Consider the following 22,115-nt stretch of genomic DNA (forward strand, 5'->3'; position numbering starts at 1 on the left):
GGAAGGGCAGTGGATGTTATCTATATGGACTTCAGTAAAACCTTTGACAAGGTCTCTCATGGCAGACTAGTACAAAAGGTGAAGTCACACGGGATCAGAGGTGAGCTGGCAAGATGGATACAGAACTGGCTCGGTCATAGAAGACAGAGGGTTGCAGTGGAAGGGTGCTTTTCTGAATGGAGGGATGTGACTAGTGGTGTTCCACAGGGATCAGTGCTGGGACCTTTGCTGTTTGTAGTATATATAAATGATTTGGAGGAAAATGTAGCTGGTCTGATTAGTAAGTTTGCGGACGACACAAAGGTTGGTGGAGTTGCGGATTGTGATGAGGATTGTCTGAGGATACAGCAGGATATAGATCGGTTGGAGACTTGGGCGGAGAAATGGCAGATGGAGTTTAATCCGGACAAATGTGAGGTAGTGCATTTTGGAAGGTCTAATGCAGGTGGGAAGTATAGAGTCAATGGCAGAACCCTTCGGAGTATTGAAAGGCAGAGAGATCTGTGCGTACAGGTCCACAGGTCACTGAAAGTGGCAACGCAGGTGGATAAGGTAGTCAAGAAGGCATACGGCATGCTTGCCTTCATCGGTCGGGGCATAGAGTATAAAAATTGGCAAGTCATGCTGCAGCTGTACAGAACTTTAGTTAGGCCACACTTAGAATATTGCGTGCAATTCTGGTCGCCACACTACCAGAAGGATGTGGAGGCTTTGGAGAGGATACAGAAGAGGTTTACCAGGATGTTGCCTGGTCTGGAGGGCATTAGCTATGAGGAGAGGTTGGATAAACTTGGATTGTTTTCACTGGAACGACGGAGGTGGAGGGGCGACATGATAGAGGTTTACAAAGTTATGAGCGGCATGGACAGAGTGGATAGTCAGAAGCTTTTTCCCAGGGTGGAAGAGTCAGTTACTAGGGGACATAGGTTTAAGGTGCGAGGGGCAAAGTTTAGAGGGGATGTGCGAGGCAAGTTCTTTACACAAGGGTGGTGAGTGCCTGGAACTTGCTGCCGGAGGAGGTGGTGGAAGCAGGTACCATATCTTGACAAATAGATGAATAGCATGGGAATAGAGGGATACGGTCCCCGGAAGTGCAGAAGCTTTTAGTTTAGGCAGGCATCAAGATCGGCGCAGGTTTGGAGGGTCGATTGGCCTGTTCCTGTGCTGTACTGTTCTTTGTTCTTTATGGTTGCTTCCAGTCAGGGCGCTCCTCCGCCGGCGGAGGAGAACGCCTGGGCTGTCCGGGCGGCCGACTCCAGGGAAGGATTAGTGGGCAGATGCGTAGCTGAAGCCCCTGGGATGCCCCTCTCTGTGGGTAGCGAGGGGGCTCGGGAGCGCAGAGCGCTCCCGGCCGAGCTGACGCCCGCTCGGCCAGAACTGCTCATCGGACCCAGGCCCCGAAACCCGCCTCGGGAACCAGTACCGCACAACCCAAGCCGCCTCTCGGAAATGCCCTCCGTGCCATTCCAATCGGTGCGGAGGGGTTTCCTGTACGGGCTGCTCTTGCACACTCTCTACTTCTTTGCCCTCGTCAGCCGGCCGGACACACCCTGGCAGTATGCGTTGCCATCTGGCAGCGAGGGGAAACCCTAGAGGAGGTCTCTCTACGCAGGAGTCTTCCCCCTTTACATCGTGGACCTGGGGTGGAGGGTGTTGCACAGAGCAGTCCCGTGCACTGGACTTTTCAGTAGGTTCACGGACTCCCAGGCCGCCTGTAATTTCTGCGGCCTGGACCAGTCCGTGTTTCACATATATACAGAGTGTGCGAGGTTGCAGCCCCTCTTTGAGTATTTGAAGGGGCTGCTCCTCAAATTCTGGCTGCACTTCAGCCCCACGCTCCTGATCTTTGGGCACCCGGTGCGGAGGGACGTGGGCCGGGAGGAGGATCTCCTCGTCGGTCTGCTCCTGGGCCTGGCCAAGGTGGCAATTCACAGGTCCAGGCTGCGGGCCGTCGGGGGTTCCGTCCTCCCCAATTGCCTGCCCCTCTTCCGCGGTTACGTTCACGCCCGGGTATCCCTGGAGACGGAGCATGCGGTGTCCGCCGGCACGCTTGAGGCCTTCCGCGACTGGTGGGCACCGCAGGGACTGGAGTGCATCATCAATGCCGAAAATGAAGTTTTAATTTGAGTTTTGTTTTATTTATCTGTTTTAATGAAGTTATTTTATAAAATGTATATAAGGGGGCCTGAGGAATCAAGGCCCCCTCGACATTGCAAAAAAAACAGGGTTAGATAGAGTGAATCACATTCTCTCCACATTCCCACCTGTATCCGACTGTTGCCCCAATCAGCGACGATGATGTTCCCGTTGGTGTCGACGGCCACTCCTGTCGGGGCGTTGAATTGTCCGTTCCCCTCGCCATGAGATCCAAACTTGAAGAGGAATTCACCATCGGAGTTGTAAACCTGCGCAGGTTACCAAAATGTCAATCCCAACCTACAGCTGTCAATCTATCAATCCATCAATCAGGAGCCAGCACTCAAGGACAGGCCTGATGTGAGGACCGAGGCCCTGAACCCACAGCAACCCAAAACCTCGCAGGACCGGCATCGGATGGAGTCTCCACCTTTCCTGCTCCATGTGTGGGACACAGTCCCTTGTTCAGGGTTGCGTTTGGGACAAGGACCAGTGGGAAATGATAATGCTGTACTGAGGAGCTGGGAGATATGCAACCATCAAGTCTCAACTCACCTTCACTGAGTGATTGTGAAAATCGGTCACCAGAATCTCGTTCTTATTGTTGACTGCAACAAAGTGCGGCCCTACAACAGATGGAGAAAAATTAGCAGAATCCCTCAATGACATCCCCACAGATAACATCCTTGGGAAGCAGGATCGAGAGTCCCACATGCTATGCTGCCCACCTTGTGCCAGGGTGAGGATCATCTTGAACCAGCTTGACAGGATATTGGAGAGGGAAGGGGAGCATCCAGTCATTGTGGTTCATGTTGGGACCAACAACATTGGGAAGAGTAGGCAAGAGGTCGTATTTGGAGAGTATCAGGAAGTAAGAGCTAGGAATTAAATTAAGGGTTATAATCTTTGGATTATTACCCAAGCCATGTGCAAACTGGCCTCGGGATAAGCAGATTAGGGAGGTGAACATGTGGCTGATGGAGTGGTGTGGAAAGAGGGGTCCCATGTCATGGGACTGCGGCACCAGTACTGGGACAGGAAGGAGCTGCTCCATGTGGACGGGCTTCACCTGAACCAGGCTGGGAACAGACTGCTAGTGGAAAGGATAAATAGGGCAGACGTAATATGATTGAATTGAATGTAATGTTTGAAAGGGAGAAATATGAAGTACCAATGATTCTACATTTCTAGATGTAGATAAGACATTATTAGACTGAAAATAGAGACATGTTGTCCAAGGTTTTTGTCTTGCACTCATCAGGACAATCTGCAAGAATAACCAATGTAAGGGAAAACAACAACTTATACTGCATGAGAAGAGAGTGCTGATTGGTTGGCAAGTGAACTCTGATTGGTAGAGGCGTTGCCATGGAGAATGCACCAGTTTACGGTGACTGACCATTAACTGCCAAGTTTTGTTTGAAATTTAAACCAGGCAGCTTGACTCTGATTAGTCAAGGCATTGCCCTGAGGAATGAACCAGCAAATGGCTAACACTTATTTTGTTTAGCTGAAACAGGCACAATGTTTGTACATGTTCTTTCTGTCTTCAAAGAACAGGGCCCTGAGTATTAATATATGTGGCTTCCAGTACGCGCAAATGTGCCACACTGTGAGCCCTACTGACGATCTTAAATTGGTTCTCAGCAAAATTCTTAGCACACTGTGGATTATTTGTGCGTACTGGAAGCTACATATATTAATACACGCAGCCCTGTTCTTAAATACTTCAATCAAGTCTCCCCTCACTCTTCTAAACTCCAGTGAAAACAAGCCCAGTCTGTCCAATCTTTCCTCATAAGACAACCTGCTCATTCCAGGTATCAATCCAGTAAACCTCCTCTGAACCACCTCCAATGCATTTACATCCTTTCTTAAATAAGGAGACCAAAACTGCACACAGTATTCGAGATGTGGTCTCACCAATGCCTGTATAACTGAAGCATAACATCCTTACATTTATTTTCAATTCCTCTAATAATAAAGGAAGGCATTACATTAGCCTTCTTTATTACTTGCTGTACCTGTATACTAACTATTTGTGACTCATGCACTAGAACACCTAGATCCCTCTGCAACTTGGAATTCTGCAGTCATTTAAGTAATACTCTGCTTTTTTATTCTTCCTGCTAAGCTGTCATCCACTGTTGGCATTGGGTGAATTTCACATGCCACTGCTTTGTTAAGCTGTGTTAAATCCACACAGATACAAAGAATGCCATTTTATTTTGTCACTGGAACCATAATTGAATACCACTCCGTGGGTGGCGCAACAGGAGAAGTGACTCCCATCCTGGTCATCTCTTCCAGCCAGTCTTGAACTTGGTTCATCGAAGGGTGTGGTATCTTTCTGGGTGTAATGATCCATATCAGTCTAGCTTCTTCTTTAAGTGTGATTCTATTCTCTGTCTTGAGTCTTCCGAGACCTGAGAAAAGTTTTAGGTAGTCAGTTTGAAAGCAGCTGTTTACCTATTGGACTTTCTCAATCTTCTTGATAGATACAGGTCGAAACATGCTTTTCTGCTTAGGAGGGAAAATTCTTGGTTTTGCAGGATGTATAAGGTTTCCATAATTTGTCTTCCTCTATATTGAAGAGTTGCTTGAAACTTCCCTTTCACTTTCAGTTGGGTCCCGCCTGGAACATGGAACTGTGTGCCCGCCAGTTGTAGGCAATGTCTCCATGGCTCTTGGTCTGACAGAACTGTAACACTAGCACCTCTGTCCAGTTTAAAATTCATTAGGTTTCCATTTACATAAATGTCCACCGTCCAAAATCCTTGATCTGGGTCATTAATTTCTCCTACGAAATCTCCTGGTTCCTTTTCTGCTGGAAGTTGATGCATTTCATTTACCGCTCTTTGTGTGAAGGTCTTTTGCTTTGCGCTTTTGAGTGAAGAGGTCTTGCTCTGGCACATTTTCCCGTAATGGCCTATCTTTTTGTGGTTGAAACATTCTGCTTTACTAGCAGGACACTGCTTCCATCTGTGGGTCTTCCTGGCTCCATAGCGCTGGCACAGTGTCCTGGTGTCATGCACCTTCTCACCTCTGTGTGGCATCTTCTCTATAGATTGCCTCTCCGTCTTTGGCTTCAAGACCTGTACAGTCATTGGATTTCCTCTAATCCAATGTTTCTCTTCCGCCCACAGAATGGCTCTATTTTGTCTTCGGACTTCTCCCTGTCGTACAATCTGAATTGCCTTCTCGAGTGTAAGGTCATCTTTCGACTGTAAGAGATCTGATAAAAACTCATCAGCTAGTCCAACAACTATTTGGTCTCTTATCAGTTCTGCCTTTAATTCTCCATAGTCACATCCTTCAGCCAATTTGTGCAGATCATTTATAAAAGAACCTACGGATTCGCCGATCATCTGGACTCACTTGTTAAATTTTGCTCTTTCCAGAATTTTACTACGCATAAATTGAAATATTAATCAAATGTTTGTGACACATCCTCAAATTTATCAGATGCCTCATTTATCCCTTGCCTCATAAACACAACATCCACAAATAAACCCGTAGAGTATAAAAGGATATTTACTTGTTCTGCTTCTGATTTATTGCAGCTGGGAAGCAATCCTACCTCATCGCAATCTTTATCTCAATAAGCACCAATTTTGAACCTGATTGGATCCTTCCTGATCGCTTTCAGGCTTTCCAAATTTTGAATCCATTCAGTTTTCTGAGGCTTTGTTAGGCTTTTTAGGGTGTTTTTTCTTTTTAAATTGTATTGGCTTTAATGGATGTGTCCACGCGCTCTCTGGGGTTTTCCCGCACTTTCTGGAAGTTCTCGCGCTCTTTCTCCATGTCTGGCTGAGCAATGGCTGCCAACTCCTCCCCACTCCTGTATCGGCTTTTCACGTGAGATTGGCCTCGCTTCCTGCTTTTCTAACCAGCAATGGCCCCTTTTAAAATTCTCTCATCCAATCCTGGACCATCGCCCGGAACTGTAACTCAGAACCCAATCACTGGACCTGGATGTTTTGTTGCAGACCACCTCACTTCTGTGGTGCAGTCTGAATGCCTGTACAACTGACTCACCAACTGTACGCATCTTCTTCGGCTATGGAGCAGCTCTGTTGCTCGTTGCAGTCCCCCTGATGAAATCTGTTCTCCTGGCACTACTTCATGAGGTAGGGTGTTCTCAGTACTTTCTGGTCATTTTAACTGGTGCCACCATGTTGTATGTTGTTGTTGTTGAAGTAGTAGCTTAGCTAGGGCGTTGTTGATAAAGTCTCAGAGTCTGGATAAGGTCAACTAATAATTCTTTTATTATTTACACAGTTCTACTTACACTCTCCTCAAGCCTCTCTAGCTAGCATCCTTCGTGCTGCTACTCCCTTCTTCCCAAGCCATTCCCATGTGACTGTTATACCATCACTAGAGTGGGAGGGGTTGTTCTCATTGTCTCCAACATTAACCCTTTCACAACCAAAAACAAGAAATGCTGGAATCACTCAGCAGGTCTGGCAGCATCTATGGAAAGAGAAGCAGAGTTAACGTTTCGGGTCAGTGACCCTTCTCTTTCCACAGATGCTGCCAGACCTGCTGAGTGATTCCAGCATTTCTTGTTTTTGTTTCAGATTTCCAGCATCCGCAGTATTTTGCTTTTATTAACCCTTTCAGTTCCTTATACTATAGAGGCAGGTTCAATCTAGGCATTCAAAAGGGAATTAGACTGTTATATGAAAAGGACGAATGTGCAGGGTTACAGGGAGAAGGCGGGATAATGGCACTAAGTGAATTGTTCACTCGGAGAGCCAGTGCAAACACGATGGGCCAAATGGCCTCCTTCTGTGACAAGGCTGACTTCAATGGGATGAGACAGAGACTGTTCACAGTAAACTGGGCAGATCTGTTAATGGATAAAACAGAAGATGATCGGGGGAGATGTTCAGAAAAAGAATTTAATGTGGTACAGAACCAGTTTATACCTAGAGTCATAGAGTGATACAGCACTGTAACAGGCCCTTCGGCCCACCAAGTCTGTGCCGACCAACAACCACCTATTTATATTAATCCTACATTAATCCCATACCTCCTACCACATCCCCACCATCTACCGACACTAGGGGCAATTTACAATGGCCAATTAACCTATCAACCTGCAAGTCTTTGGCTGTGGGACGAAACCAGAGCACCCGGAGGAAACCCACAGTCACAGGGAGAACCTGCAAACTCCACACAGGCAGAACCCAGAACCGAACCCAGGTCACTGGAGCCGTGAGGCTGCGGTGCTAACCATTGCACCACCCCAAAACGTACGAACTTGTTAAAAAAGACAATCATGAACAACAAAAGAGGTAAGACAACATAAACCTAAAAGAAAAAGCAAAGAAAAGTGCAAAAAAATAGCACAGATCCCAGCGAATGGGAAAGATACAAAGAACAGCAAAGGATGATAAAACAGAGAGCAAGAAATACAGAAAGAGAATTTGAAACAGAAACTTGCAGCGACACCAAAATCAACACAGAATGTTTACAATATTAGAAAGAGGGGTGGTCAGGAACAACGTGGCCCCTTGAAAACTGATAACAGCGATTTTGACAATGAAAATACAGAAATGACAGACATGCTCAATTGTTACTTTGTGTCAGTACTTACAGTAGAGGAAGAGATCAGCATGCCAGAAATCCCAAGGAAATTAATACTAAAACAGGGACAGGGACTCACCCAAATTAATATACACAAAACAATATTAATGAAGAAAATAACGATACTAAAGAGTGACAAATCCCTAGCAACAGATGGTTTCCATCCCAGGATTTTAAAGGAAGTAGGAGAGAATACTGCAGATTTCCTAACTATAATCTTCAAAAGCACATGTTACTCAGTTATTTAAGAAAGGTGACAGAAGAAAACAAGCAAATTATAGACCAGTTGGCATAACATCAGTTGTTGGGAAATTATTAGAGTCTATAAGTTGAGGATAGGGTGACTGAACACCTTGAAAATTTTCAGCTGATCAGTGAGAGCCAGCATGGATTTGTAAAGGATAAGTCATGCCTGATGAGCCTCATTGAACTTTTTTGAAGAGGTGACTGGAGTGATGGACAGGGGAATGTCTGTGCATGTTATTTGGACTTCCAGAAGGCATTTGATAAAGCCCCTTATAAGAGAATGTTGGCTAAAGTTGAAGCTGATGAAATTGAGGACAAGTTATTGACCTGGTTAGGAAGTTGGCTGAGTGACAGGAGACAGAGATTAGGGTTAATGGACAGGTACTCTAATTGGCAGAATATGGCTTGTGATGTCCCACAGGGATCTGTGTTGGGGCCTCAACTATTCACCATATTTATTAATGACTTAGATGAGATAGAAAGCTGATATTCAAACTTGCTGATGAGACAAAGATGGGGGTATTGTAAGCAGTGCAGATGGAAGTGTAACATTACAAAGAAACATTGATAGATTAAGTGAATGGGTACAACAGTGGTAATGGATTTCACTGTGTGAAAATGTGAGGTCATCCACTTTGACCCTAAAATGGATAGAACAGGGTACTTTTTAATTGATGAAAAGCTCGAAACAGTGGAGGTCCAAAGAGAATTGGAGTGGGGGTAGGGGAGTGTGTCCAAGTACACAGATCATTAAGATGTCCTGAACAGGTACAGAAAATAATGAGAAAGGCTAATAGAATTCTGGCCTTTTTATCTGGAGGACTAGAATACAAGGGGGTAGAAGTCATGCTTCAGCTTTACAAAGCTCTGGTTAGACCACACCTGGAGTTACTGTGAACAGTTCTGGGCCCCTCACCTCAGGAAGGATATATTGGCTTTGGATAGAGTGCAGTGCAGATTTACCAGAATGATCCCTGGACTCCAAGGGTTAAATTACGTGGCGAGGTTACACAGAGTAAGCTTGTATTCCCTGGAGTTTAGATTTTTAAGGGGTGATTTGATTGAAATTTTCAAGATATAAAGGAGAACAGATAGGGTAGATAGAGAGAAACTATTTCGCTGGTGGGGAGTCTAGGACTGGGGCAGAGTCTAAAAATTAGAGCCAGACCTTTGAGGAGTAAAATTAGGAAACACTTCTACAGACAAAGGGTGATAGAGTTTGGAATTCTCTTCCACAAACAGCAACTGATGCTGGATCAATTGTTAATTTTAAATCTGAGATTGATGTATTTTTGTTAACCAAAAGTATTAAGGGATATGGGGCAAAGGCAGATATACGGAGTTAGGTCACAGATCAGCCATTGAATGGTGGGACGGGCTCGAGGGGCTGAATGGTCTCCTCCTACTCCAACATGGCTGAATTCCAATCTCCAGTTTCCAGACCCCTAACCTATTTGGAATCCTGACCCTTCCCAAACTCCTCAACTGCCATCAGCACCTTGAACAACCAACCCCGAGGAGGCTGATGGGCAAAGGGCCCAGTCTCATAGGGCACCACGGAAAAGGCCCAATCCCCTGGGGAACCGGCGGAAAGGCCCAGTCCCACGGGGAACTAGGGGAAAGGCCCAGTCCCCCGGGGAACGGGGGAAAGGCCCAGTCACCCGGGGAGCCGGGGGAAAGGCCCAGTCCCCCGGGTAAACGGAGGGAAAGGCCCAGTCCCACGGGGAACTGGGGGAAAGGCCCAGTCCCACGGGGAACTGGGGGAAAGGCCCTGTCCCCCGGGTAAACGGAGGGAAAGGCCCAGTCCCACGGGGAACTGGGGGAAAGGCCCAGTCCCCCGGGGAACGGGGGGAAAGGCCCAGTCGCCCGGGGAACGGGGGGAAAGGCCCAGTCGCCCGGGGAACGGGGGGAAAGACCCAGTCCCACGGGCAACGGGGGGAAAGTCCCAGTCCCCCGGGTAACGGGGGGAAAGGCCCAGTCCCCCGGGCAACGGGGGGAAAGGCCCAGTCCCCCGGGGAACGGGGGGAAAGGCCCAGTCCCCCGGGTAAATGGAGGGAAAGGCCCAGTCGCCCGGGGAATGGGGGGAAAGGCCCAGTCGCCCGGGGAACGGGGGGAAAGGCCCAGACCGCCGGGGAATGGGGGGAAAGGCCCAGTCCCCCGGGTAAATGGGGGGAAAGGCCCAGTCCCCCGGGTAAATGGAGGGAAAGGCCCAGTCCCCCGGGTAAACGGAGGGAAAGGCCCAGTCCCCCGGAGAACGGGGGGAAAGGCCCAGTCCCCCGGGGAACGGGGGGAAAGGCCCAGTCCCCCGGGGAACGGGGGGAAAGGCCCAGTCCCCCGGGGAACGGGGGGAAAGGCCCAGTCGCCCGGGGAACGGGGGGAAAGGCCCAGTCGCCCGGGGAACGGGGGGAAAGGCCCAGTCGCTCGAGGAATGGGGGGAAAGGCCCAGTCCCCTGGGGAGCCGGGGGAAAGGCCCAGTCCGCCGGGGAACGGGGGGAAAGGCCCAGTCCCCCGGGGAGCCGGGGGAAAGGCCCAGTCCGCCGGGGAACGGGGGGAAAGGCCCAGTCCCCCGGGGAGCCGGGGGAAAGGCCCAGTCCCCCGGGGAGCCGGGGGAAAGGCCCAGTCCGCCAGGGAGCCGGGGGAAAGGCCCATCCGACTGGGAACCAGGAGAAAGGTCCAGTCCGACTGACCATTCCCAGAAAGTGACCAGAGGGAATGAACGGATCAGTGAAGCAACAGGAGAGAAATCCCGGATCTGGTGCCAAGCTTCCCATCGTCCATCTGAACCAAAGAGCAATTTAGAGAAGGTGATTGGCTGCTTTTATTACCGTCCAGTATACCTGCAAACTGTCTGTCTGCAGTGCCACGCACTCCAAACCGCGTCACCAGCTTCCCGTTGGACTGGAAGATGAAGACACAGCAAGCCTTGTTATCCACCACTATCAGGTGGCCATTGTGGTCAACAGCCACGCCCTTTGGTCCGAGCAGCCTCCCAGCACCAATCTTACCCTGTGGAGAGAGACAGAGAGAGAGTCAGTGAGAGAGGAAGGGAGAGAGTGAATAGGGGGGGCGAAGAGAGAGAGTGGGGGTAGAGGGAAGGGGAGAAGGACGGGGGAGAGTGGGGGAGAGAGAGGGGGAGAGGGGGGCAGAGGGAGGGCAGGCAAGGGGAGAAAGAGAGAGAGGGTACAGGGAGCAAGAGAAAAGGGGAGACATGGAGAGGGAGAGAGAGGAGAGGAGCGAGAGTGAGGGGTAGAGAGAGACATGGGGAGAGAGGCGGAGGGTGAGAGAGGGAAAGAGAGTGTCCATGAGATAAGGAGACAGAAATAGAGAGTCAGTGAGAAGGTGGGAGATAGAGAGAGACAGAGAGTTTGTGTCTGTGTGAGAGAGAGAGAGAGGGAGTGAGAAAGAGCGGGGGAGAGAGGGGGAGAGTGAGGAGGAGAGTGGGAAAGGAGGAGAGAGAGAGAGAGAAGGGGTGTAGGGAGAGGGGGAGAGAGGGAGGGGTAGAGAAGAGTAGGGAGAGTGTGCGGGGAGAGGGGGGGCGAGAGAGAGAAGAGAGAGGGGGGAACAGAGTGGGGGACAGAGAGGGGAGAAAGAGTGGGGGGAGAGGGGAGAAAGAGTGGGGGGAGAGGGAGACACGAGAGAAAGAGGGAGGGAAGGTGGGGGGAGAGGGGACGTGAGAGGAGGTGGGGAGGGGAGGGAGAGTGGGGGGCAGAGAAGAAGAGAGGAGGAGGGAGTGGAAGGGAAAGAAAGGGAGAGGTGGGAGAGAGAGCGAACACATCAGTGCATGTGGGAGAGACACACAGGTACAGAAGGGGATTAGATAAAGTTCACTCATTAACAAAAAAGATTCACGAGAATGGTTCCAGGGATGAGGAATTTCAGTTATGAAGATAGATTGAAGAAGTTAGGACTGTTTTCCTTGGAGAAGAGAAGGCTGAGAGGTGATTTGATCGAGGTATTCAAAATCATGAGGGGTCTGAACAGAGTAGATAGAGAGAAACTGTTCCCACTTGTGAAAAGATCGAGAACGAGAGAGCACAGATTTAAAGTATTTGATAACAGAAGCAAAAGTGACATGAGGAAAAACGTTTTCACGCAGCGAGTGGTTAAGATCTGGAATGCGCTGCCTGAGAACGTGGTGGAGGCAGGTTCAATTGAAACATTCAAAAGGGAATTAGACAGTTATATGAAAAGGAAGAATGTGCAGGGTTACGGGGAGAAGGAGGGGGAATGGGACTGAGGGAATTGCTCTTTCAGAGAGCCAGTGCAGACACGATGGGCCGAATGGCCTCCTTCTGTACTGTAACGATTGTGTGAATATGGGAGTTAATTATTTGTGACTGATATTCTGCTGAGGTCCATTCCTCTCTCTAACAGTAGATTTAAAGGCAGATGTTTAAGGAAATATTTCATAAATCTCAACAAAGCTATCTTCCATTGAAAAAGAAAGTCTCTATGAGAGAGATGCACCATCTGTGACTAACTAACTAGCTAACTAACTAACTAACTAACTAAGGAAGTTGAGGATAGTATCAAATTGAAAGAAAATGCTGCAAAGATTAGTGGGAGGCCAGAAGATAGGGAGAATTTTAATAACCAACAGAGGATGACTAAAAAATAATAGAGGGAGAAGTTAGAGTGTGAGAGTAAACTAGCAAGAAATATAAAAGCAGACAGTAAACGTTTCTACAAATATACATAAAAAGGAAAAGAGTATCTAAAGTAAATGTCAGGCCCTCCAAGCCTGCGCCGATCCAGATCCTCTATCTAAACATGTCGCCTATTTTCTAAGGGTCTGTATCTCTTTGCTTCCTGCCCATTCATGTATCTGTCTAGATACATCTTAAAAGACGCTATCGTGCCCGCGTCTACCACCTCCGCTGGCAACGCGTTCCAGGCACCCACCACCCTCTGCGTAAAGAACTTTCCACGCATATCCTCCCTAAACCTTTCCCCTCTCACTTTGAACTCGTGACCCCCTAGTAATTGAATCCCCCACTCTGGGAAAAAGCTTCTTGCTATCCACCCTGTCTATACCTCTCATGATTTTGTACACCTCAATCAGGTCCCCCCTCAACCTCCGTCTTTCTAAGGAAAATAATCCTAATCTGCTCAACCTCTCTTCACAGCTAGCGCCCTCCATACCAGGCAACATCCTGGTGAACCTCCTCTGCACCCTCTCCAAAGCATCCACATCCTTTTGGTAATGTGGCGACCAGAACTGCACGCAGTATTCCAAATGTGGCCGAACCAAAGTCTTATACAACTGTAACATGACCTGCCAACCCTTGTACTCAATACCCCGTCCGATGAAGGAAAGCATGCCGTATGCCTTCTTGGCCACTCTATTGACCTGCGTTGCCACCTTCAGTGAACAATGGACCTGAACACCCAAATCTCTCTGTATATCAATTTTCCCCAGGACTTTTCCATTTACTGTATAGTTCACTCTTGAATTGGATCTTCCAAAATGCATCACCTCGCATTTGCCCTGATTGAACTCCATCTGCCATTTTTCTGCCCAACTCTCCAATCTATCTATATTCTGCTGTATTCTCTGACAGTCTCCTTCACTATCTGCTACTCCACCAATCTTAGTGTCGTCTGCAAACTTGCTAATCAGACCACCTATACTTTCCTCCAAATCATTTATGTAAATAAATGTTGGTCACTTAGAGGATGAGGCTGGGGAATTAATAGTCAAAAACAAGTAAATGGCAGAGACTTTGAACAAGTATTTTGTATCTCTCTTCACAGCAGAAGTCACAAAAAACATTCCAAGAATAGCAGAAAATCAGGAGGCAAAAGGGAGGGAGGAATTTAAAACAATCACTATCACGAGAGAAAAATTACCAGGAAAACCAATGGGACTAAAGGCTGACAAATCTCCTGGACCTGATGGCCTGCATCTTAGGGTCTTAAAAGAAGTGGCTGCAGAGATAGTGGAGGCATTGGTTGTAATCTTCCATAATTCCCTAGATTCTGGAAAGGTCCCTGCGGTTTGGAAAACAGAAAATGTCACACCTCCATTCAAGAAAGGAGGGAGACAGAAAGCAGGAAGCGAGAGTCCAATTAGCCTAATATCTGTCATTGAGAAAATGCTAGAATCCATTATTAAGGAAGTAGTAGCAGGGCATTTAGAAAATCATAATACAATCAGGCAGAATCATAGAACACAGGAAATAGGAGCAGGAGGCCATTCAGCCCCTCCAGCCTGCTCCGCCATTCAACTAGCTCATGGATGATCATCGACCTCAACGCCATTTTCAAGCATTATCCTATATCCCTTGATATCTTCAATATCGAGAAATCTATTGATCTCTGTCTTGAATATCCACAATGACTGAGCCTCTAAAGCCTTCTGAGGAGAGAATTCCAAAGATTCACCATCCTCTGAGTTTTTCTTTGTTCTTTCATGAGAAGTGGGCATCGCTGACTATGCCAGCATTTATTGCCCATCCCTAATTGCCCTCGAGGTGGTGGTGGTGGTGGTGAGCTGCCTTCTTGAACCGCTGCAGTCCATTTGGGGTAAGTACACCCACAGTGCTGTTAGGAAGGGAGTTCCAGGATTTTGACCGAGCGACAGTGAAGGAACGGTGATATAGTTCCAAGTCAGGATAGTGTGTGGCTTGGAGGGGAACTTGCAAGTGGTGGTGTTCCCATGCATCTGCTGCCCTTGTCCTTCTAGTTGGTAGAGCTCGCAGGTTTGGAAGGTGCTGTCTAAGGAGCCATGGGGTGTTGCTGCAGTGCATCTTGTAGATGGTACACACTGCTGCCACTGTGTGTCAGTGGTGGAGGGAGTGCCAATCAAGCGGGCTGCTTTGTCCTGGATGGTGTCGAGCTTCTTGAGTGTTGTTATTTATTTATTTATTTTTTGATTTGGAGATACAGCACTGAAACAGGCCCTTCGGCCCACCGAGTCTGTGCTGACCATCAACCACCCATGTATACTAATCCTACACTAATTCCATATTTTTATCACATCCCCACCTGTCCCTATATTCCCCTACCACCTACCTATACTAGGGACAATTTATAATGGCCAATTTACCTATCAACCTGCAAGTCTTCGGCTGTGGGAGGAAACCGGAGCACCCGGAGAAAACCCACGCAGACACAGGGAGAACTTGCAAACTCCACACAGACAGTACCCAGAATTGAACCCGGGTCGCTGGAGCTGTGAGGCTGCAGTGCTAACCACTGCGCCACTGTGCCGCCCATCCAGGCAAGTGGAGAGTATTCTATCACACTCCTGACTTGTGCCTTGTAGATGGTGGACAGGCTTTGGGGAGTCAGGAGGTGAGTTACTCGTCGCACAATTCACAGAATCACAGAATAATACAGCGCAGAAGAGGCCCTTCGGCCCATCGAGCCTGCACCGATGCATTAAAGACACCTGACCTGCCTACCTAATCCCATTTGCCAGCATTTGGCCCATAACCTTGAATGTTATGACATGCCAAGTGCTCATCCAGCTACTTTTTAAAGGATGTGAGGCAACCTGCATCTACCACCCTCCCAGGCAGTGCATTCCAGACTGGCACCACCCTCTGACCTACTCTTGCAGCCACGGTATTTATATGGCTACTCCAGTTCAGTTTCTGGTCAATGGTAACCCCCAGGATGTTGATAGTGGGAGATTCAGCGATGGTAATGCCGTTGAATGTCAAGAGGAGATGGTTAGATTCTCTCTCGTTGGAGATGGTCATTGCCTGGCACTTGTGTGGTGTGAATGTTACTTGCCACTTCTCAGCCCAAGCCTGGATATTCTCCAGGTCTTGCTGCATTTCTACACGGACTGCTTCAGTATCTGAGGAGTTGCAAATGGTGCTGAACATTGTGCAATCATCAGTGAACATCCCCACTTCTGACCTTATGATTGAAGGAAGGGCATTGATGAAGCAACTGAAGATGTTTGTGCCTAGGACACTACCCTGAGGAACTCCTGCAGTGATGTCCTGGAGCTGAGATGATTGACCTCCAAGAACGTTTGCGCTCGGTATGACTCCAACAACCACAACCATCTTCCTTTGCGCTAGGTATGACTCCAGCCAGCAGAGAGTTTTCCCCCTGATTCCTATTGACTCCAGTTTTGCTAGGGCTCCTTGATGCCATACTAAGTCAAATGCTGACTTGATGTCAAGGGCAGTTACTCTCACCTCACCTCTGGAGTTCAGCTCTTTTGTCCATGTTTGAACCAAGGCTGTAATGAGGTCAGGAGCTGAGTGGCCCTGGCGGAACCCAAACTGAACGTCAGTGAGCACGTTATTGCTAAGCAAGTGCCGCTTGATGGCACTGTTGATGACACCTTCCATCACTTTACTCATGATTGAGAGTAGACTGATGGGGTGGTAATTGGCCGGGTTGGACTTGTCCTGCTTTTTGTGTACAGGACATACCTGGGCAATTTTCCACATTTCCAGGTAAATGCCAGTGTTGTAGCTGTACTGGAACAGCTTGGCTAGGGGCGCGGCAAGTTCTGGAGCACAGGTCTTCAGTACTATTGCCGCAATATAGTCAGGGCCCATAGCTTTTGCAGTATCCAGTGCCTTCAGTCGTTTCTTGATATCCCGTGGAGTGAATTGAATTGGCTGAAGTCTGGCATCTGTGATGCTGGGGACTTCAGGAGGAGGCCAAGATGGATCATCAACTCGGCACTTCTGGCTGAAGATTGTTGCAAATGCTTCAGCCTTATCTTTCGCACTGATGTGCTGGGCTCCCCCATCATTGAGGATGGGGGTATTTGTGGAGCCACCACCTCCTGCCAGTTGTTTAATTGTCCACCACCATTCATGACTGGATGTGGCAGGACTGCAGAGCTTAGATCTGATCCATTAGTTATGGGATCGCTTAGCTCTATCGCATGCTGCTTACGCAGTTTGGCACGCAGATAGTCCTGTGTTGTAGCTTCACCAGGTTGACACCTCATTTTGAGGTATGCCTGGTGCTGCTCCTGGCATGCCCTCCTGCACTCTTCATTGAACCAGGGTTGGTCTCCTGGCTTGATGGTAATGGTAGAGTGGGGGATATACCAGGCCATGAGGTTACAGATTGTATTTGAGTACACTTCTACTGCTGCTGATGGCCCACAGCGCCTCATGGATGCCCTGTTTTGCATTGCTAGATCTGTTCGAAGTCTATCCCATTTAGCACAGTGGTAGTGCCACACTGCACAATGGAGGGTATCCTCAATGTGTAGGCAGGACATTGTGTCCACAAGGACTGTGTGGTGGTCACTCCTACCAATACTGTCATGGACAGATGCATCTGCGGCAGGCAGATTGGTGAGGACGAGGTCAAGTATGTTTTTCTCTCTTGTTGGTTCTCTCACCACCTGCTGAATACCCAGTCTAGCAGTCCTTTAGGACCTGGCCAGCTCGGTCAGTAATGATGCTACCAAGCCAATCATGGTGTTGGACATTGAAGTCCCCCACCCAGAGTACATTTTGTGGCCTTGCCACCCTCAGTGCTTCCTCCAAGTAGTGTTCAACATGGAGGAGGACTGACTCATCAGCTGAGGGAGGGTGGTAGGTGGTAATCAGCATGTTTGACCTGATGCCATGAGACCTCATGGGGTCAGGAGTCAATGTTGAGGACTTCCAGGGCAACTCCTTCCCAACTGTATACCACTGTGCCACCACCTCTGGTGGGTCTGTCCTGCCGGTGGGACAGGACATACCCGGGGGTGGTGATGACAGTGTCTGGGACATTGTCTGTAAGGTATGATTCCGTGAGTATGACTATGTCAGGCTGTTGCTTGACTAGTCTGTGGGACAGCTCTCCCAACTTTGGCACAAGCCCCCAGACGTTAGTAAGGAGAACTTTGCAGGGTCGACAGGGCTGGGTTTGCTGTTGTCGTTTCCGGTGCCTAGATCGATACCGGGTGGTCCGTCCGGTTTCATTCTTTATTGATTTCATAACGGTTAGAGATAACTGAGTGGCCTCCTAGGCCATTTCAGAGGGCATGTAAGAGTCAATCACATTGCTGTGGGTCTGGAGTCACATGTAGGCCAGACCAGGTAAGGACAGCAGATTTCCTTCCCTAAAGGACATTAGTGAACCAGATGGGTTTTTACAACAATCGACAATGGTTTCATGGCCATCATTAGACTAGCTTTTAATTCCAGATTTATTAATTGAATTCAAATTCCACCTTCGGCTGTGGTGGGATTCGAACCCATGTCCCCAGAGAAATACCCTGGGTCTCTGGATTACTAGTCCAGTGATAATACCAGTATGCCACTGCTTCCCTACGAATCACAAAAAGTTAGCATGCAGGTAAAGCAATTAATTAGGAAGGCAATGGAATGTTGCCGTTTAATACAAGGGGAATGGAATATAAAAGTAGGGAAACCTTGCTACAACTGTACATGACATTGAGACCACACCTAGAGTACTGTGTACAGTTCAGATCTCCTTACTTAATGAAGGATATACTTGCGTTGGAACCAGTTCAAAGAAGGTTCACTAGGTTGATTCCTAGGATGAAAGGGTTGTCTTATGAGGAAAGTTTGAACAGATTGGACCAATATCCATTGGAATTTAGAAGATTTAAACGTGATCTTATTGAAAATTATAACATTCAGAAGGGGCTTGACAGGGTAGATGCTGAGAGGATGTTTCCCCTCGTGGGAGGAATCTGGAACTAGGGGGCAGAGTTTCAGAATAAGATATCTCCTATTTAACATGTATGAGGAGAATTTATTCTCTCAGAGGGTGGTTAGTGTTTGGAATTCTCTTCCCCAGACAGCAGTGGGGGCTGGGTCATTGAATATATTCAAGGCTGTGTTAGACAGATTTTTGATCTACAAGGTAGTCCAGAGTTATGGGCGGTGGGCAGGAAAGTGGAGTTGAGGCCACAATCAGATCAGCCATGATCATATTGAATAGTGGAGCAGGGTCGAGGGGCTGAATGGCCTACTCCGGCTCATGAACAGATCCTTCCCTGACTGACCTCTCCCCCGTTCAGTCCCCCTCCCCTTCCCTGACCCTTTCCCGTCCTTCCCCAGGCCCCGTCCCCTCCCCCACCCCCGCACCTTGAACTTGCCGTCGGGGGTAAAGGTGCTGACCCAGCGGTTGTCATAATCAGCCACGATGATGTCACCATTGGGGTCGACGGTCACTCCGGTTGGACGCTGCAGTTGCCCCGGTGACCTTCCCCGAACTCCGAATCGCAGCTTGAACTGCCCATCATTGGAGAACATCTGGGGAGGAAGAGGCACGTTAACAGCTGGAATGCACGCTCAGCAATTCACCCCCAGTGAGGATTAAACCCAATATCACCACCATCACCAGTCTCCATTTCTGCCCAGTGTACAGCTCAGTGCCACACCAGGTGAGACTGGATCACTCGGCACAGGCCGACAATGGAGCCTGGGCCTCTTCTGCTCAATGTGGGGCCAGATTTGGTTACCTGGATACACTGATTGTTGCTGTCAGCGACCACGATGCGGTTATTCCCAGAGGCGGAGATTCCCTGCAGGTTGGTGAACTCCCCTTTCTCTCGGCCTCTGGTCCCTAAAGGCAAAAAACACACAAGATTTACATTTGGTAAAGAAACCCTCAAACCAACTAATACAGCATGGCAACAGCCACGGCAACAGCCCAGGGTAACGACGACAGTAAACATCCAAAGCGATGGGCCACCGCAATTACCACGGCAACAGGTCAGGGTATCAATGATGGCAATGGGCCACAGCAACAGCCATGGCAATGGACACACCTTTACCCAGTCCAGGCCCTACATGTGACTCCAGCCCCACTCTATGTGCCTGACTTTTGATGGCTTCAGGAGAATGAGGAATGGACAATAAATATCAGCCTCCCCATCTCACTCTCATCAAAAGAAGAAATAAATCTAATATTGCTGAAGCTGTCAGGATTCCATCCTGGTCAAGATTATTTTGAATGGAATATTATAACTAATTTTCGGAAGGAAGTCAAGGCCTTGGAAAGGGAGCAGAAGAGATTCGACATATAAACTGGAAAACTCAGATTGCCAATAGTAGCCTGGATGAGGAGTTCATGGAATGCTTTCGAGATAGTTTCTTAGAGCAGCACGTTCTGGAAGCAACCAGAGAGCAGGTTATATTAGACTTGGTATTGTGTAATGTGACAGGATTAATTAATGACCTCAGAGTAAAGGCACCTCTAGGTAGCAGCGATCACAATATGATTGAATTTTACATCCAGTTTGAAAGAGAGAGGAGTGGGTCTAAGACTAGTATTTGAAACAAATAGGAGCAACTATGTGGGCATGAAAGCTGAACTAGCTGAAGTGAACTGGGTTACTTGGCTTGGTGATAGATCAATAGAGAAGCAGTGTCAGACATTTAAGGGGATATTTCAGAAAACTCAGGATAAGTATATTCCTGCTATAAAGAAAAATTCTAAGGGGAGGACCCACCATCCATGGTTAACTAAAGTAGTTAAGGGAAGCATCAAACTTAAGGAAAAAGCATATAATTGTGCAAAGATGAGTGGCAGGTCACATGATTGGCCAGAATATAAAGAATGGCACAGAATGACTAAAAGGTTAATCAGGAGAAAGAAATTAGAGGATGCGAGGAAGCTAGCTAGAAATGTAAAAATGAATAGCAAGCGTTTCTGCAGGTATGTAAAAAGGAAAAGAATAAGTAAAGTGAGTGTTGGTCCTCTAGAGAGTGAGAATGGGGAGTTAATAGATAATAAGGAAATGGCAGATGAAATTCTTGATGTGCATTCAGGAGAACTTTTTTGGCCAGTATGTGGCAAGTCGAACAAGAGAGGGTGCAGTTTTAGACTTAGTTTTAGGAAATGAAGATGGGCAGGTGGAAGAAGTGGCAGTGGGAGAGCATTTTGGTGGGTTAGTGATCATAATTCAGTCATAATTATGGAAAAGGACATAGATAGAACAGGAGTTAGAATTCTCAATTGGGGAAAGGCCAATTTTACTAAACTGAGGATTGATTTGGCGAAAGTGGACTGGAAACAGCTACTTGAAGGTAAATCAGTGTCAGAACAGTGGGAGGCATTCAAAGGGGTTCAGAGTAAACATGTTCCCACAAAGAAAAAGGGTGAGACGGCCAAATCTAGAGCCCCCTGGATGTCAAGCAGCCTACAGGGTAAGACAAGGAAGAAAAGGAAAGCTCATATCCAACACTCAAAGAACAAAGAACAAAGAAAATTACAGCACAGGAACAGGCCCTTCGGCCCTCCAAGCCTACGCCGATCCAAATCCTCTATCTAAACCTGTCGCCTATTTTCTAAGGGTCTGTATCTCTTTACTTCCTGCCCATTCATGTATCTGTCTAGATACATCTTAAAAGACGCTATCGTGCCCGCGTCTACCACCTCCGCTGGCAAAGCATTCCATGCACCCACCACCCTCTGCGTAAAGAAATTTCCACGCATATCCCCCCTAAACTTTTCCCCTTTCACTTTGAACTCGTGTCCCCTTGTAATTGAATCCCCCACTCTGGGAAAAAGCTTCTTGCTATCCACTCTGTCTATACCTCTCATGATTTTGTACACCTCAATCAGGTCCCCCCTCAACCTCCGTCTTTCTAATGAAAATAATCCTAATCTACTCAACCTCTCTTCATAGCTAGCGCCCTCCATACCAGGCAACATCCTGGTGAATCTCCTCTGCACCCTCTCCAAAGCATCCACATCCTTTTGGTAATGTGGCGACCAGAACTGCACGCAGTATTCCAAATGTGGCCGAACCAAAGTCCTATACAACTGTAACATGACCTGCCAACTCTTGTACTCAATACCCCGTCCGATGAAGGAAAGTATGCCGTATGCCTTCTTGACCACTCTATTGACCTGCGTTGCCACCTTCAGGGAACAATGGACCTGAACACCCAAATCTCTCTGTACATCAATTTTCCCCAGGACTTTTCCATTTACTGTATAGTTCACTCTTGAATTGGATCTTCCAAGATGCATCACCTCGCATTTGCCCTGATTGAACTCCATCTGCCATTTCTCTGCCCAACTTACAAGTTAATCCCTTTTTTGTTTCGGAGGACCGGGGACTGCTGGGTAGGGGAAAACTATTTATTTGGGCAGTTTTAAAATCTTTGTCTTTTGCGAGGAGCAGCCTTGATAGAACGGGGTGCGGAGCGGACTTTCAGCTGAGCGGTCAATTTCAGTAAGTT

At 47.9% G+C, this 22,115-nt stretch overlaps 1 protein-coding gene across 5 annotated transcripts in view; it reads right to left on the reverse strand.

Moving 5' to 3' along the window:
* Positions 1 to 22,115, reverse strand: part of LOC137370901 (tripartite motif-containing protein 2-like) — a 134,573-nt gene that overhangs the window by 9,329 nt on the left and 103,129 nt on the right. For 4 of the 5 annotated variants that reach the window (XM_068032756.1, XM_068032754.1, XM_068032752.1 and 1 more), the window contains 5 exons: positions 19,385 to 19,488; positions 19,008 to 19,175; positions 10,800 to 10,980; positions 2,692 to 2,762; positions 2,265 to 2,405 (listed from right to left, as the gene is read on the reverse strand). In XM_068032756.1, the coding sequence (XP_067888857.1) occupies positions 2,265 to 2,405; positions 2,692 to 2,762; positions 10,800 to 10,980; positions 19,008 to 19,175; positions 19,385 to 19,488 (665 nt within the window). The remainder of the gene's footprint in view (positions 1 to 2,264; positions 2,406 to 2,691; positions 2,763 to 10,799; positions 10,981 to 19,007; positions 19,176 to 19,384; positions 19,489 to 22,115) is intronic. The other variant, XM_068032753.1, reaches the window with a different exon arrangement.

Source organism: Heterodontus francisci, chromosome 6 (assembly GCF_036365525.1).
Source record: "Heterodontus francisci isolate sHetFra1 chromosome 6, sHetFra1.hap1, whole genome shotgun sequence".
NCBI classification, from domain to species: Eukaryota; Metazoa; Chordata; class Chondrichthyes; order Heterodontiformes; family Heterodontidae; genus Heterodontus; species Heterodontus francisci.